The sequence below is a fragment of the Schistocerca serialis genome, chromosome 3 (assembly GCF_023864345.2).
Source record: "Schistocerca serialis cubense isolate TAMUIC-IGC-003099 chromosome 3, iqSchSeri2.2, whole genome shotgun sequence".
NCBI lineage: Eukaryota > Metazoa > Arthropoda > Insecta > Orthoptera > Acrididae > Schistocerca > Schistocerca serialis.
Genome location: NC_064640.1, coordinates 917900236 through 917916957, shown reverse-complemented (window position 1 = coordinate 917916957; position 16722 = coordinate 917900236). Strand labels below are relative to the sequence as shown.

At 38.3% G+C, this 16722-nt stretch overlaps 1 protein-coding gene across 3 annotated transcripts in view; it reads left to right on the top strand.

Annotated features, from left to right (window-relative positions):
• The window catches only part of LOC126471177 (protein sickie-like), a 749505-nt gene that overhangs the window by 559233 nt on the left and 173550 nt on the right, over positions 1–16722 (top strand). For all 3 annotated transcript variants that reach the window (XM_050099283.1, XM_050099285.1, XM_050099284.1), the window contains one exon: positions 12021–12092. In XM_050099283.1, the coding sequence (XP_049955240.1) occupies positions 12021–12092 (72 nt within the window). The remainder of the gene's footprint in view (positions 1–12020; positions 12093–16722) is intronic.

Here is a 16722-nt window from a genome sequence, read left to right as displayed (position 1 = left end):
CTTTTAGTATTGGGGGTATTGTCGCATCCCTTGTTTTAATTGTTAAATTATAAATTCCAGCAGTAGAAACTTTAAAAAGTACTTTTTTTTGTAAATGCCCTGATTTTGGGCATTTAAAACTGCTTTGGGTAAATTCCCAGGCAAATGCCCATTTATGAATGTCCTAACCATTGGAAATTTGCCCATCACTACAGTTATTTCATGATGTTTAGCCATAAAGTCTGTAGTGAGGTAGTTCAATAATTTTCCCTTCAGCAACAAAGAATCTCCATACAGAATACTTTGCTAGCTTTCTGAAGAAACCTCTGCTGAGCTAGAGCAGATATTCACCAACAAACACTTGCATAGTGCTCTCTCTCTCTCTCTCTCTCTCTCTCTCTCTCTCTCTCTCTCTCTCTCTCTCACACACACACACACACACACACACACACACACACACACACACACACAGCTGTACACCTATGTTTGCTGACTGGACACACCCTCGACCCAACAGTGCTCCTTCCCCTGCTCTGTCGTGTCTCAACCCTTCCCAATCCAAGCCGGGACATCATCTTCATTGTGCACCTCACTGGCTCTGGTGCCCATGTGTTGCTTGCTTAGCCTTTGCACCTGCAACCCTCCACTCCCCACACCTCCTGCTTTCCTAGGCTGCACACCTGAGCTAGTAACTACCCATCCCAAACTCCTTCTTTTACTTCCTGCCTCTTTCTCCCTCTACCCACCTCACTTGACAGAACCCTCGTCCCAGTCCACCTGCTGAACTGCAATCCCGGCATTGTGTGTCTTCTTTACTCTTAAATTATATACATTCTGCTAGAACTTCCCTTCCTATAATTAAATACTTATAACTTAGCCAACTTGCACTACAAGTCATCATACCTCCCATTCTGCTTCACTGATTTTAATTTCCTCACACAAACCACTCACTTTTTTTGTAGTTACCACTCTGAATCTATTTAAGAGTTATTGTTAGACTTGTCTGTCTAGATGAATTTAAATATTTAGGTTTAGTGCTGACTGCCAGTAAATTTGTACAGGGTACATAATCACCTCCATATTATAGACATGAGCTACCTCCATTTGTTTTGGGAGTTTATAAGAATGATACCTAATCCTGTAAAATATCTTTAGTATCCATCCCTACAATACTGACTGTACAAATTGATCACTCATGGGTACTACTCACCAGGAAATTGTGTTGTATATTATTTTCCTTAGCACTAGACCAATGCCCATCTGCTATAAACTTTATATAAATCAAATATGAAAAGATACGAATTCGTAAACAGACTCCTTACTTTGGTTATCAGAGACCTGCTGCAGCTCCCCAGCATCTTATTGTCCTGGAAATGCCTTACACAAAGTGCACTCTTCATGCAATAACATGATTTTATGTGAATATGGTATATGGAACAAGGCTTGATATTCTAAAGCAGTCGCATGTGTAACTGCAGAGAATAATGTGCTAAAGCATTGTAATTTAGCAAACTAACTTGCAGTTTCTCCATGCCTGATAACATCTTAAAATTCTCTCAAGAGGTACCAATGTTATTTCTCATCGGTTGTCTGGCTGTTACTGGCATATCTCTCAACAGTGTATCAGGGAAATCCAAACAGTGGACTTTGCATTGCACAACTGCACCTGTGTGTTAAATTGTTGATTATTATTTTTGCTCTAGTGATGCAGAGTGTTTCTCTGCTGTTTAGCATCAGGGTCATAATGATATATTCACCATTCTTCTGTGGTCATCGGGATAATGCTATCAAAACTGCGATAGTTTAGCTTCTGCTTCCATTTGGTACTACTTTTCCTCAGGAGTTAGTAAGTGCAATACCAACTGGGTAGAGATATTTGATGTATCAAAAAGCTTGTGAATTATGATTTATACTTCACTCTTGATCGCACTCCCTTTCCACTACTGACTCAGGAGAAATTCCATACTCTTCAAGCATCTGGGCTTCACTTGTATGTCAATTCCATTGCTCACGGTAAAATGAGCTTATCTTTTCTCTAACAGAATATTTATGCCATCTGCAAACCTTAAAAGTTTTTATTTCTTTGCCGTGAAGTATAATTTCATTTTCAAATTTCTTTGATTTCCTGTACTTCATGCTCAGTCTAGAGATTAAATAATGTGGGAGATAGCTTACAGCCCTGTTTCACTCCTTTCTCAACTATTGACTCCGTTTCATGTCATGTGACTCTTAAAGCTGCAGTCTGGTTTCTGTACAAGTTGTAGATAACCTTTTGCTCTTTGTATTTTATCTCTGCCATCTTCACATTGGCAAAGTGTGTTTTATAGTCAACATCGCCAAAAATTTATCTAAATTTACAAATGCTGTTAATGCAATTATGTCTTTCTTCACACTATCTTCAAAGAAAAGTTATAAGGTCCATCTTGCCTACATTTCTCCAGAACCCAAACATATCTTCTTCTCTAAATAATTTGTTTAATAATTTTTTTTTTTCATAATGTGGGCCACAGTCGTAATATATTTCTTTAAAGTCAGTACTGCCATTGATTGTTGTTTATTTACAGTGTTACATTTACACTTACACAATCATGATTTCGGCTTCAATGTGCCATTATAAAGTGTTGTGTTATCAATTGCCTAAGATGGCATACTGTCATATTAAAATACACTATTAGACACATTGTCTAAGAGTCGATATTTCTGGCTGAATCAAGTCAAGATGGTGTACTCAGCAATGAAACAACAGTCTAATGGCATTACTGACTTTAAATAAATAATTTGTGTCAGTACAGTGTACTTCTGATTATTTGGAGTAATGTGGGGGAGGAGATGCACGAATAATCGAAAAATGCAAATATCGAGATATTTTCAAACATGTGTTCTTTATTCAAAAGATTATCCAAGCTCTGTGCATAGGTTCTGTAGGTCTGTTTATTTCTTAAAATAGTCTGTGATGTTGGGTTACTTCTGAGAGGAGTTGACATTTTTTCACTTGGTGTTTCAAATTTTTCTTACAGCAATAATGTCATTGTACTAAATCCCCTCTGGCTCTTATATTCTAGAAGCGTATCAACACATTCCCCAACGCTGACTGACAAGATTGCTGCCTTCATTCCGACTTTCATACTTATGTCTTCTTCCTTGTTTTGTGGTGAAGCAGTGGTCACAATCTCAGCACCACACGTGTACTGGTAGCTGGGATCACATGCACTGATCTTTGGCCAACCATTCAAATTTTCTTCATCGACATATTAAAAACTATTTAAATCCATTGACAGATTCATTATTTGTACCGCTGTTGTTTCTTCACCAATGAAACCTTGAAATCATTTCCTTCTAAATCTGGAAGAATTTTATTCCATGATTGAACTATTGAATAGGGCTTGACTTCCTGCCACACATTAGAATTCCTGTGTACGACATCTAAAATTGTCAGCTTATTCCAGAACACCACCAAATCATCCTCATCAACTAGTGTTCTCAGTAGATTACCCCAGTAGTACTGTGTTACTGATGCAGTTATGCCTTGGTCCATTGGCTGTATAATTGCAGTTACATTAGGAGGTAAAAACATAGTTATGAAGAGACCATAATCAGATATGAGAATCCTCTCATTGGGATTATTATTATTATTAATAATATCATTATTATCATCATCATAGTCATTATCATTATTATTATTAGTCTCATTTCAGAAACATACATAAAACACAGTTTATACAGTTATTGACACATCAACACAGTCTATATAATCTTTGACCAACATTTCCATTGCTTGGTGAAGGTCATCTTTTGTGCAGGTGGTTGGACACAGTCAACATGGAAGCATATGTTGAACAGTCTATTCTTTCCCACAGTCACATTGGGTTTTGTTTTCTTCAGTGTATCTCCATTTTGCCAGGTTAGCCTGTGATCTGCCTCAGCGTATTGACGGACTTCCAGATTGGCCATTTCTCATCATGACCAGGGGCTAAAGATTCTGAAAATATTTTCCAACCAGGGGGGGGGGGGGGGGGGGTTAGAATGTCTCAGCCCTCCATAGTTGCATCCTAGTTTCTTCATCAGTTGTTAATTTCTCTAATGCTTGCTGGTTTTTCCGATCTTCTGAGGCAACTTTTCTTGTCATTGTAGGTAGGGTTTTTGTCATGCATGGGATGTGTTTTTTCCTGCTTCAGTTTTGTTCTTTCGCTGTTTGCTGCTATTTCACTTTGAACAGGTGGTGGTACAATTCCTGCAAGATGGTAGAGCCATTCAACTGGAGTTGACTTCAAGCAGCCTGTTATAATTCTGCATGTGCCATTAAGGAAATATCCACCTGTTTGGCATGTATTGACTTATACCAAACAGGACAGTCGTACTCTGCATTGGAGTAGCATAATGCCATTGCAGAGTTTCGGATGGTTTCAGCTTGGCTGCCCACCTGTGATCTGACCAGATTTCTCAGTAGGTTATTCCTGGTGGAGACTTTTGATTTGAAATTCATGCATGTTTTTTGAACGTCAGAAATCTGTTGAGTGTTATTCGTAGGTATTTTGAAGTGTCACAGTCTTCCAGTTTAACCCCGGAGCATTCTATCTTTAACTTTCTGGTGGTTTCCGTATTTCTCTGTTGGAAAGCACACACTTGTGTCTTTGATGGGTTTGGTTTAAGCTGGTTTATTCTGTAGCCCTTTGACAGATCTTCCAGATTACTCTGGTGATTTCTATTGAACTGATGTTTGTGCTTTGGGTTGCCAGAGTGAGAACATCAACATACAAGAAACGTCTGCAGTTGGGGACTAGAGGTTGGTCATTAGTATGTATATTGAACAGAAGTGGAGCCAAGACACTTCCCCGGGGAAGGTCTTTTTTTTTTTAAAAAAAAAAGCCTCCATTGGCTATGCAGTCCTTGGAGGTCTATGAAGAATGTTCTGCAAAAGATTAGCTACGAGCCTGGTAAGGCTGAAATCCTTTGTTAGGTTGTAGACCTTATGTAATATTAACTGATGATTGACAGTGTTGTATGCTGCTATCAAGTCCACAAATGTCAGTCCTCTCATGTTGTGAGCTTCAAAGCCATCTTTTGTGAACTGTGTAAGACTGAGTAATTGTCCTGTGCAGCTTTTACTAGGGCAGAATCCAGCATTCTGAGGTATAAGCAAGAGATCAGTAACATGTGAGAGACATTTTAAAATCATTCTCTATAGCAGTTTGTAAGGGTGATGCAGTAGAGCGATTGGTATAAGATACTCTGGATTGTTTCCTTCTTTGCCAGGTTATAGTCTATCAATTACTCAGTTCTTGCACATATCTTTGGAATTTGACATCTATCGATACATTTATTGAAGAATTGGAGAATCCATTTCTGCGTTGCTAATCCAAAGTGCTTAATTTGCTCAGTTCGTACATCACCCAAACCAGATAACTTACCAGTTTTACTCTGTTTCATAGCCTCTTAATGGGATTCCCATTTGGCGATAGCTGGCTTGCTATTTGGTTGGCAGTGACATTTAGGTGTATAGTGGTCTTAGTTGGATCATTGCGCAGCCATCGCAGAAGTTCCAAGCCTTATGATTGTCTCTTCTCAGATCCAGATTTTTTATTGTTTTACTCCATTTTCCCCTTTTTGACTCTCTTATAGAGGAAATGAGTTTCTTTCCTGTTTCTATAGTTGTTTCACTGAAAGGGTTTTCTCTAAATAAGTTGCTGTATTCTGTAAATAAGGCTGTCTGATCTGATGTGAGTCCAGGGATGTAAGATGTTCGACAGCCGTAAGGGATAGATATTTTGGAACTTCTCTTTATGGTCGTGTTGAAGGTGTCAAATTGTTCTGGTGTTGGTTCTATAGAAGACACTGCCATCCCATAAATCTGCAAATCTTGACCAGTCAACCTTTCTAAAGTTGAACCACCTCTGAAATGGGATTTTTTGAGGTCTAACAGCAGCAGATATTTGGCACATTACTGGTCTGTGTTATGAATTTGGTATTGGAGAACAGACTGGCTGTATACAATGTTGGCTGATGTTGTTGGTGGTGAATATGAGGTTGGGATTGTACCCTCACCTCCACCTGCTGCTGTTAAATGATGCAGGAGGTTTTGCATCTTGGATTAGGGCAAGGTGACTCATTTCTGCCTACTCTAGTACTGCTGCCCCATTTTCATCTTCATAATCATAGCCCCAAATATTACTGTGGCTGTTGAAATCGCCAGTCACAATTAGCATGTGTTTATTCTGGTAATCTGTTGGTTTATTAACTATGAATTCTTTACCAGGTGGTTTGTAGAGAGAAAAAATGGTACAATTTCTGTTTCTATAGTAAGGATTTCGATGTTATTTTCCTCTGTGAGTGCTGTGGATAGAATTTGGACATCTGGATAAACTAAGATAGTGCTTCCATATTTATCATGCGGTCTTTTGATGGCAACATGCCTTCCACCTTTGGTCTACGCGTGACGTAGCTCCTGTGTGTTTCCTGTATGCACAGCACAAGACATTGGTGCTGCCTGCAGAGTTCTTGTAGTAGTTCTTCTTTATTTGATGTTATTCCTTCTATGTTGATTGAGATCATTCTTAGCTGGCCCAAGGATCGGCCATCATTTATTGATGCACAGGGTACACCCGATTGCTTTTCTCAGTCACAATCTTTGGGGAGGCTCCTTTCATACACCCCTCATTGAGATGTAAAGGGAATTATAAACCAATAGAACAGCCTTCAGTGACAATACTTTCTCTTCTAAAAGTCATCAAACTTGTGGCACAAAATGTGTGCGTAACTAGTCTTTGATAATTTTGCTATCCGTCCATGCTCCTCTTTAGTTGTAAATGCACAAGGAGCTCCACAGTTGTGATATTCTTAAATTCTTGAGGTGTTTTTGATTTTCCAGTCATTAGTACTTTCACTTTGTGGTTCTCAGAAGCATTATCAGTGCTCAAAATTGTAATGCATTCTTTAGATGACTTGTAAGCAGAAGCACGAACTTCACTCTTAAAAGCGAGGGTTCCAGTTGGTAGACATTTCCAATACAGACCATTTTTTGTCTAAATTATGAACGGTCTGCTATGAAATTCTCTTCTTCCACAAATTTCTGGAAGGAATCAGCTGCTACAACATTTGAACTAAGCCACTCTCCTCGCACAGTAAGTTCACAAATACTATGACGTTGTTTGAAACTGGTTAGCCATCCAAATGAGGCATTAAATTCTCCCCAACCCAAGAGCTTCACAGAAAAAAATTATTTCTTTCAGCACACATCATGCCTTAAACAATGACACTTTCTGCTCTTTTTTGGCTAAACTGTTGTAAAAGAACAGCATCTAATACATCAAATTTGGATCTCTGCATGCTTTTTTGTGTGGATGGTCCGTAACTAGAATCACATTTCCTGCACTATCTTGCCTTTTCTGCTTAATCTTCTTAATGTTCACAATGATCTGCATTCCAATCTGCACATATTTTTGCAGCAGTTTCCCCCTTCTCAGTTTTTTCAATTAATTTAAGTTTTTGTTTTACTGTCAATGTGCTTCTGTTGTTTCTCCATCATCTCTTTTACAGATTACATGTTGATTAACATCAGAAAATTGAGTCTGTTTTACATTTACACTGAACAGGCTGGCTGATAATAATGGAAACAGCACTCTGTTGTTATGCAGCAGCCATTTAAACAATGGAAATGGCACTTGTCACATGGTAGGTTGTTTATTGCTGTTAGTTAGAGAAAAATATTGGACTTTTTTTCGTGCAGAAATAATTCACACACGAAAAATTAGGAGTATGCTGTATTTTGCAGCCGTGACTTACTAAACTGATGGTTAGGTAATATTAACACCTGTCAGCAAGTGTGTTTTTGGAATATGGGTAATCAAGTTCTTCTTGAAGTCAGGGTACTTCACTTGTCCTACATATTCCGCATATCAAGTGGAATAATTTAGTCGTGGCTGACATTCTCAAGGATCTCAGTAATTTTGAGGATGGTATCTACACAAAGTGCCTTGTTTTGATTTTGATCTTCCAGTGCCCTGTCAAATTATTCCCACAGTATCTCGTCTCCCATTCATATACTACTTCTTCCCCTTCCATAATATTGCCTTTAAGTTTCTTTCCTTCGTATAGTCATTCTACATGTGCCTTCTACCTTTCAGCCTTCCCTCCTTTGCTTAGTACTATCTTGCCATTTGAGCTCTTATATTCATTCACCTGCTTCTTTAATTCTCCTATGTGCAGGGTCCATCTATTTAGTGGTTATGCACAATTCATCAGCTTTGTATTTTTGATTGGCTGTTCCTATTTTGTCATTTGGTAGTTTAAGTTTTAGACCCCTGCTTTCCATTTTACCAAATTCATTTTCCACATTTTACATTTTCTCCTTTTGTCAATTAAATTAAAAATCCAAGAATTTGCACTGGGCCTTGTCTTTTTGCCTATTTTATCCTCTGCTGTATTCACTGTTTCATCTGTCAAAGCTCTCCATCCATCTTCAATTATATTCAGCACAGGAAGTTGCCACCCAAGTTAGTGTACACCCCAGTGGAGTGATTCAAACATTCAACCAATATTGAAAGACACAAAACATGAATAAGTAGCCTGTGGCCAAAAACATCAGCTGATGACCCTACCTACAAATTAAGCATTTAGGTAGCACCAAATAAAATGCAACAGAATTGCACTCTGCCTTTTTTGGGGACAACCAGGAGGGCTGTCAACCCACAGCATGCAGTCATCACACACTCAATTTTGCCTCTAGTCATCCATTATGAACAACAATTCAAACCTTCCAGCACTGGTGTGCAAAGAAGATTGCACCTTGAATGGAGTTCAGATTGATGATGTCATGTTCTCTTCACTGATGAGATGTCTATTTGTCTGATTTTTTATGATCACCATAGAAGAGTTGTGGAGGCTTCGAGGCACCATTGCATATCTCAGACATGCAGTCCTGCATGTTCAACAGGTAGTTGGGTCAATCATATTTTGATTTGGTATCGTGTATGGTTGGTTGTTGGACATCTACCATTTTTGTAGAGGGTAGTTTGATGGCTTTACAATATCATAGTTTGATGGCTTTACAATATCGGGACTGTTGTATACTCTGACCTTTCAGTGATGGTTTTATCGTTTGAGAGGTGCTCCTGTATACTGCATCCACCTCATTATCAACTTCTTCCAGGAGACAGGAATAAGCAAAAATCTGTGGTATCTATTGATGTGTACCTAATTGAGCATGTTTGAGACCAGTTGAAACTTGAAATGTGTTACTGCAGGAACCTGTTGTTACACACTGGATAACCTCATGGTTTAGGGGATGGGCTCTCTGTTGAAAAGTGGGACGGGCTCCAGCAGTGAAGTCTGAACTGCTTTGTGAACAGTATTCTGAGGATGATCCCACCATTTTATAAAGCTCAGGATAGAGTAACATGGTATTGAATGTTACTTAGCTTCAGATTTCGGCTTCAAAGATGTGCACTCAATGAATGTACTTCCAGTATTTTGCTTAATATTTTGCGATAATGCTATTTTTCTAGTTTCTTAAGCCTTATTCTTTAAGTCTCTGCTTTCCTTGAATCTAAGCCAATGCACTTCCACAGATATGCAATAGATGTAGAACGTTTTTCGAACATTTTAGTGCAGAACAAAAAGTATTTGATGTTTTCTGAAAGCCAAGAGAACAGAGCAGATTATGCAAAGAGAAAGGCTAATTTTGTTTCTTTAGTTGTGTATTTTACAAGGTTTTTTAACTGTCTTGAAGGGGGAGTGGTCAGTGATTGTCACCTGGTTAATGAGACGTTTCACAGTGGTACCCTTATCGATTTTTTCATGACAGATATAAAATGTTGTGTCGGTTGCTTTATCAGTCACCCTGACAAGCCACCTTTTTGATCATTATGTGCACACTGACACTGAATTAGTCAGTTTTAAACGTATCATTCAGAAACAAGAGAACGTGAAGCACACGGTGTCCATTTAATTGAATGAAGCGAACATATTCCGTACAGTTAAATATTATTTACGTTTCATAAACGTAATTTTACGTGGATTTTATTTTTTATAAATTGGTAATACGTAATGGTGTTAGTCACGAAGGAGCATCAGAAACCTTAATTGATAAAGTTCTTCTGCGACGCATTAGTTGTAAACCCGGTAGTTCATGAGACAAGGCTTAATCTAAAGCAACTATAGGATAATGATAATTGAATAACACCAGCAAAAAGCCTGTTCTTAAACTTTGTTACCATGAACAGCTCCTTACAGCTCGTTTATTGATTCTCTCAATTGGTATAGCGCAGAGGCGATCAATACCGAGGTAACTTATGACGTCACGCAGTGGGCAATGGGTATGCCAGAGTGCATGGTACGAGTGCTTCTTTTCGGATATCCTGAATGAAAGCGTGGTTGTTTATGGCTAATGTTCTGTCAATACATTCTGTCGGACAGTACAGTTGGCTATCCTGTTAGAATGTACACGAACTGTGTACAGCGCCTGTTGGCACCACTGCCTCTATTTCGCTGGTCTTTCGGATAGTACGGTTGACACTTCGGCTTCGTACATTGTTGAGAATCTAAAGTAATGGAACTAATGGAGGTAAGGTTCCTTGCGGAGTGCCATTGATAACTCTTTGTTGACGCTTAGATCTGATGTGGCAGTGTAAAACGAAGTTCACAAAAATCGCTTTGTCAACAGGATCGACTTTGTGATGTATTTATTGCTGTTGAGCAGTCTGTTCGCGAGAAGCGTTTCAGGTCATTAACTTTAATTTAATAATTTATAGCTGCTCAGTTTACACAAATGAGTGAAGATCTAATTTAGGTAAATGACGCTTATATGTGTAACTAATAAATCTAAAGGAAACTGCTGATATGGATCTCATTAAAAGATCGCTAGCTCTAAAAACGGCGGCAATGTATCGAAAGCATTTGAAGAGATTTGTTTGCGGAAACATATCCAGTGTGAGCGAAAGCTATTGATTTGCTAATACGTGTCTGATGAGGCTATTTGGTTCGCTCGTTTTTGTGGGGCGTAATAAGTAAGTAAGGAACATGACGTATTCCGGAGGAAAAAAATTTTATTGCAATTATAATTCCCAAATAACTTATTTTTCCTTATTTTCTGAGCGATTGGAGGGTACCTTGTACTTGCTTACCGGTGCCAACTTTGTTATCTCGCTGTGGCTGTGAGTGAGGTACGGTAATTTTTTGTGAAGTAGATGAAATGTATCAGTTTACACAGGCTCTGTACATGCGAAAGCCATATACGAGGAAAAAATTAAGATTAATAGCTGCATAAAGTCACGAACGTGACGTATTTGTTTTAGGAAGCGCCAAAGATTTTTCTGAAGAATTTGTATCATTTGGATGCTTAATGACAATAGATGAGAACCATGGATCCCTGTAATTTTCTTTCTCCGATATCCCGTAGTTTTTCCACGATTTCCAACAAAAGAAGAGAGAAATTGCATCGCCTTCAGTATAATCGCACTTAATTGTATTACTGCCCCATAATCATCGGAAGAGGGGGGGGGGGGGCAGACATAGAGCGTTTTGGCGGAAAGTATTTAATGTTTCTCATGTAAACTCGTTCGTAAGAAGACTGAAGAACATGTGGTTAAGACACTTCAAGTTGTAAACTCATTTTTCTTTCTGATCTGCAAGCAAGTCAATTGTTACTAATACTATTTGTTCGTATTTTAGGGATAAATCTTTTTGAATCCAACAGACCATTGACAGGATTATAAATTAAAAGGAAAGTCCTTTACCAAAATCAGTTAGTGACAGGTTTGTGGGAAACTTCCCTTCTTTCTGATATGAGTTAAACGATTGTAAATTCTCTTCTGTGCACATGTAAGGTAGCACGTATTTCATCCTTCATACTAAAATCATGTACATAAGTAACTGTGCCACCTAACTTATGTAGTGGACTGCTTGTGTAACAATTTGCATCATGTTTGATAAGTAAGTGTAAATTTATACATATGTTTACATTTGCAGTAACTGATAAACATTTTTCTTGTGTGGTTACATATGCTGTCATCACTTGTTTAATTTAATTTTTTCCTTTTTTTCCCCAGATTCGAAGCACCAAACACGAACTCACGAAATTGTAATACTGAGGCAGCCTCTAACAGGGGCAAGCCTAAGAGGTGAGTCTAGTTTTATTTTTCCCCTTTATTATTAAATTGTAGGTTATTTGTACACAGTGGGAGTAATTTTTGTTTTAGATTAATTTCAGAGTACTAATAACTGATTTCTGACAAGTAGATTTATCCTGGGTGCAAAAAATGTATATATATAATGTAAGGGTATAAAAAAGTTGCAACATTTTAGATGAAAAAGGTACTAAGTCTAAATTCAGAAATATATCATGGAATGACTATACATCATTAAATCACAAACCTCCAAAGGGAATTTACTCAGACATTGAAAATCCAGTGAACCGCATCTCTGAACACATTGGTCTACTTCAGTCACTCATTCAGAAAACTGCCGAAACAAGTGCCATTCAGTATAGTATTTTTGAGTCTCTATTTACAGTCAAACAGAAGAGGAATGTTGTACATCGTCAGACATGAGAGGTGCATTGTGTTCAAATGGTAATCAATATCCTCCATTTCAAGGTTTTTGACTAATATTTGCTGGCACTTATTTCTTCAGATAGGTTAAAGTTCATTCTTCACATATCTCATAATGGCCCACTGTGCGTTTCTCTCAAAACACTCCTCCAATTTTCACAAAGTTGTTCTCTCAGGAAGGGGTTTCCATGGTGAAAGGCATGAAGTTAATCATGCAGTTCTTGTTTAGCTGATACTTCTTAAGCATTTCTAACCCTCTAAAAAAAATCATGTAGCAAAGCCTCTGAAGTATTCAAAAAACATGAACATTATTACAGCAAAACACTGCAGCTTGCAATTAAATATGCCATCTAGTGACGCTGAGGGAAGTTGGTAAATAAATTCCTGTAATCTATATGTACTTGTGTATTCTAACAGAAACTGTTTTGAAGATTTTCTTAATGCAAGAAACAAATTCATTCACTTATGATTATTTATCATTTTGATGGCTCATAGACTTGATGAATAGGTGCATGATGTGGGTCATGTGTTTTAAGTTACAGGGCATAAGACTTCAGATTAAAAAATGTTAAATGTTCTGGAAGCACTAGCCACACTCTAGCATATTTCACTTCTTAAAACTGTCGCAAAAGACATGCATTGTTGAAACTTTCATCCTGGTGGCCTTATGTCTTGTCAAAAAGCAAGTTAACAATAGCATTACTTTCACTTGTTTTCCATCAGGGTTCCCACTAAAATATTCAGTACATGCCTGTTCTGCCTGTCAGTGATTTCATTAGAATAAAATGCATTGGAACATCAACTGCTACTTGATTGAACTTTGACACGCTTTGATCATACAGAGGCTGACGATATAAAGTTCTTTCTTAGTCTCATTGCAAATAGACTTTCTGGTATATTTACCAAGATATACTTTCATAATGGCATTGTTGAACTTGAAAAGAGGAATACCACATGCTAGAAATGCCACTGCCATGTGATAAATCATTCATTTCTACTTTTTTAACATGAAGATGTCAGTGCCTTACTAATAAACTGCTGTCTCACGATACTGTTGCTGTGTTGTTGTTCCTTATTCTTGGCACAGTTTGTGCTTTCTGCATGTAGCTGAACACTATTTATTGGTGCTTATCATCAACTGTGAATGGGGCATTACAAATGTTGCATCTAACAACAGATCTGTCACTCCAAATACCACACCTCCTTAACTGTTTTAACAGTGTTGTACATTCTTCTTCTTTGGCAGCTTAGGTGCAGACAAAAAAGAAAAATTACATCAGCAGAAGGTAATACAGGTTGCACAAGCTACATTCATCACTGCGTATGATGTTTTGAACCTGAAACTGTGTTTTTGCTCATGAAGGGGTCATGAGACAGGCACCCTGCAAACAGTGGATGCAGCAGCCATTTTTAAACAAATGTAATTGAGAAGAGGGCTGCCTTGTCAAGAATTTTAGTGATTTCATAATTAATTCATGTAAATAACAAAAATGTGCAGCAGATGATCTTATAGACTTGCAAGTGCCAAAAAAGACGTCCTTTGATACTGACGATGTCCAGTGGGAATGTATGAGCATTTCAGAGGAAGAAACTAAAATAGTCCGAAACGCAATGGCATGAGAAATTATTCAATATGTGTGGAGGCACTGTGTCCTTTGAGGATTTGATCTTTTGCACACACATGCATGCGCGCACACACACACACACACACACACACACACACACACACACACACACAGAGAGAGAGAGAGAGAGAGAGAGAGAGAGAGAGAGAGAGAGAGTGTGAAAGGACTTCATAATAGTGGTTAAGGAAAACTGCGGTCTTACCACAAGATATATGAAAGTCAATAGCATTGACATGCATTAATGAGTGTGGATACAAAAAAATGTAAACAGTGGTGTAACCATATTTATGCAAACTGTTTGGCTCCTATTACTTACATTCATTTTATTAAAAAGACATTGCATATTGTACATGGAGAAGAAGTGATTGATTAATCTTATTTTATTTTCTTGTGACAACACTCACAAAAACATTCCAGAATGCAGTCATGAAATCCAACCAGCCAGTGCTTATCATCAGACTATTTCATAGATAAAATAGAAGAGACAACAATAATCTCTTTTTTTATGTATAGAAAGTCTGACGCTGACCACTGGTTGAACAAAACTGGTAATTGCGTTTCAAAATGCTTTTGTAATTTTTGTCCCAAGAAAATAAAAGGAAACATTGGTTTTTACACTACCCATTGTTTCCAAGCACCTTCAAATTTATGTCAAACATGATAAATTACTGTATCATTTATTGCACCCTTCTACAGGCATTTGAAGCAGGAGTCACACATTCTTGTGCATAATATGCATTGATGAGCCAGAACTTTATGACCACCTGTTTAATAGCGTGTTGGTGCACCTTTGGAACACAGTACAGCACAATTCTGTGTGCCATAGATAGAATAAATTCTTGACAGTCTTCCAAAGCTATATAACCGAGCGAGGTGGCGCAGTGGTTAGCACACTGGACTCGCATTCGGGAGGACGACGGTTCAATCCCGCGTCCGGCCATCCTGATTTAGGTTTTCCGTGATTTCCTTAAATCGCTCCAGGCAAATGCTGGGATGGTTCCTTTGAAAGGGCACGGCCGACATCCTTCCCCATCCTTCCTTAATCTGATGAGACCGATGACCTCGCTGTCTGGTCTCCTCACCCAAACAACCCCCTATATAACACCAGATGTCTAGTTTCTGGGTGTAGTGCTGGCACCCGATAGTGTCCTAGATGTGTTTCATTGACTTCAGATTGGAAGAATTTAGTGGTCAAGACATCAAAGTGAGTACACTGTCATGCTCCTCAAAACATTGTAGCTTGACTCTGGCTTTGTGGCACTAACAGTTTTAGTGCTGGAAGATGCTGTCACTAATCAGGAAGACATTAAACATTAAGGGATGCAGGTGGTCTGCAATAATGTTCGTGAAGTCCAAAGCTGCCATAGTGTCTTTGATTACTATGACAGGTCCCATGGAAGCCCAGGCGAATATCTCCCATAACATGATAACACTGCTCCCATTGGCCTAAGTCCATGGCATTGCGCGTTTTTCAAGAAATTTACATAATTGATGATGATGATGGGTCAACATGGAAGCATGTAGGGATCATCTGCTGCGGAGTGCCATTTCCAACAGTGTGTGCTGAACAGTATGCTTTGAAACACTTGTGCTTGCAGCAGTATTGTACTCAGTCATGAGATCTGCTACAGTTTGTTACCGATCCTGCTTCACAGAACGGGCAAACATCCAATCTCCACATTTTGTTATGCGGTATGGATACTCAGCATCTTGTCGCCTAGTTGTGGTTTCACTATGTTTTAACCATTTTCCACAGATTCTCACAACAGTAGCAAACAGTTAACCAGCTACGCTCATGTCAATGGAGTTCTCCAGTTGTGGCCCATATTGTTGCTAGAATGGTTCCCCATTTGTCTGTGCTCCACTTTTATGCTTTCCTTACAGTGTCAGGTGCCCACAGTATCATCAGACAACATTCAGTCTCGTAGTTGGCAGTGCTCACAATTGTTTTGCCTTATCGTCATATGCATACAGTGAAACATGGATATTGTAAAATAATCTTTCTTTTTCCATTTAATTGATGGATACTCATGCCTGAAAAGGCATCTGGAAATTGTCATTTCATCTGAGGGAGATGATAGTTTCTGATAACACTATTCTGGTATTTGTTCTTGAAATTTTATGACATAGTAACTAATGAGAAGTATGAGATTTGCACAAAACTATACATCCTTGAAATGGTGTAAAGTGAAGCCCCAGATAACAAAACAGTGCAAAAATGAAGCAGGTTGTGCTATGGAACTTCTCCACAATCACTTTATTGATTACCCCCTTCCCATTTATCCACAACTTTTTAAACATTTTGAGATTTTTTTTTTTTTATACTGACAAAAACATGGTTGTTGAGCTCCTTTGGCCCAGAATGTCAGTATTCTACAAAACTGACTTAACTTCACTAAAGCCAGCAACTGGAAAGAGCAGTGTTATGCCAGGCATAGTTTGTGTAGGAGTATTGAATGAAATGACAACAAAGAATATACAAGCCTTTTTTTGAAGAACAGGAGGGATGACTGCTACTGCGACTTTAATATTCACTTGATATGTCATCCATAATACTTGTGTAGGATCAAGGGTGC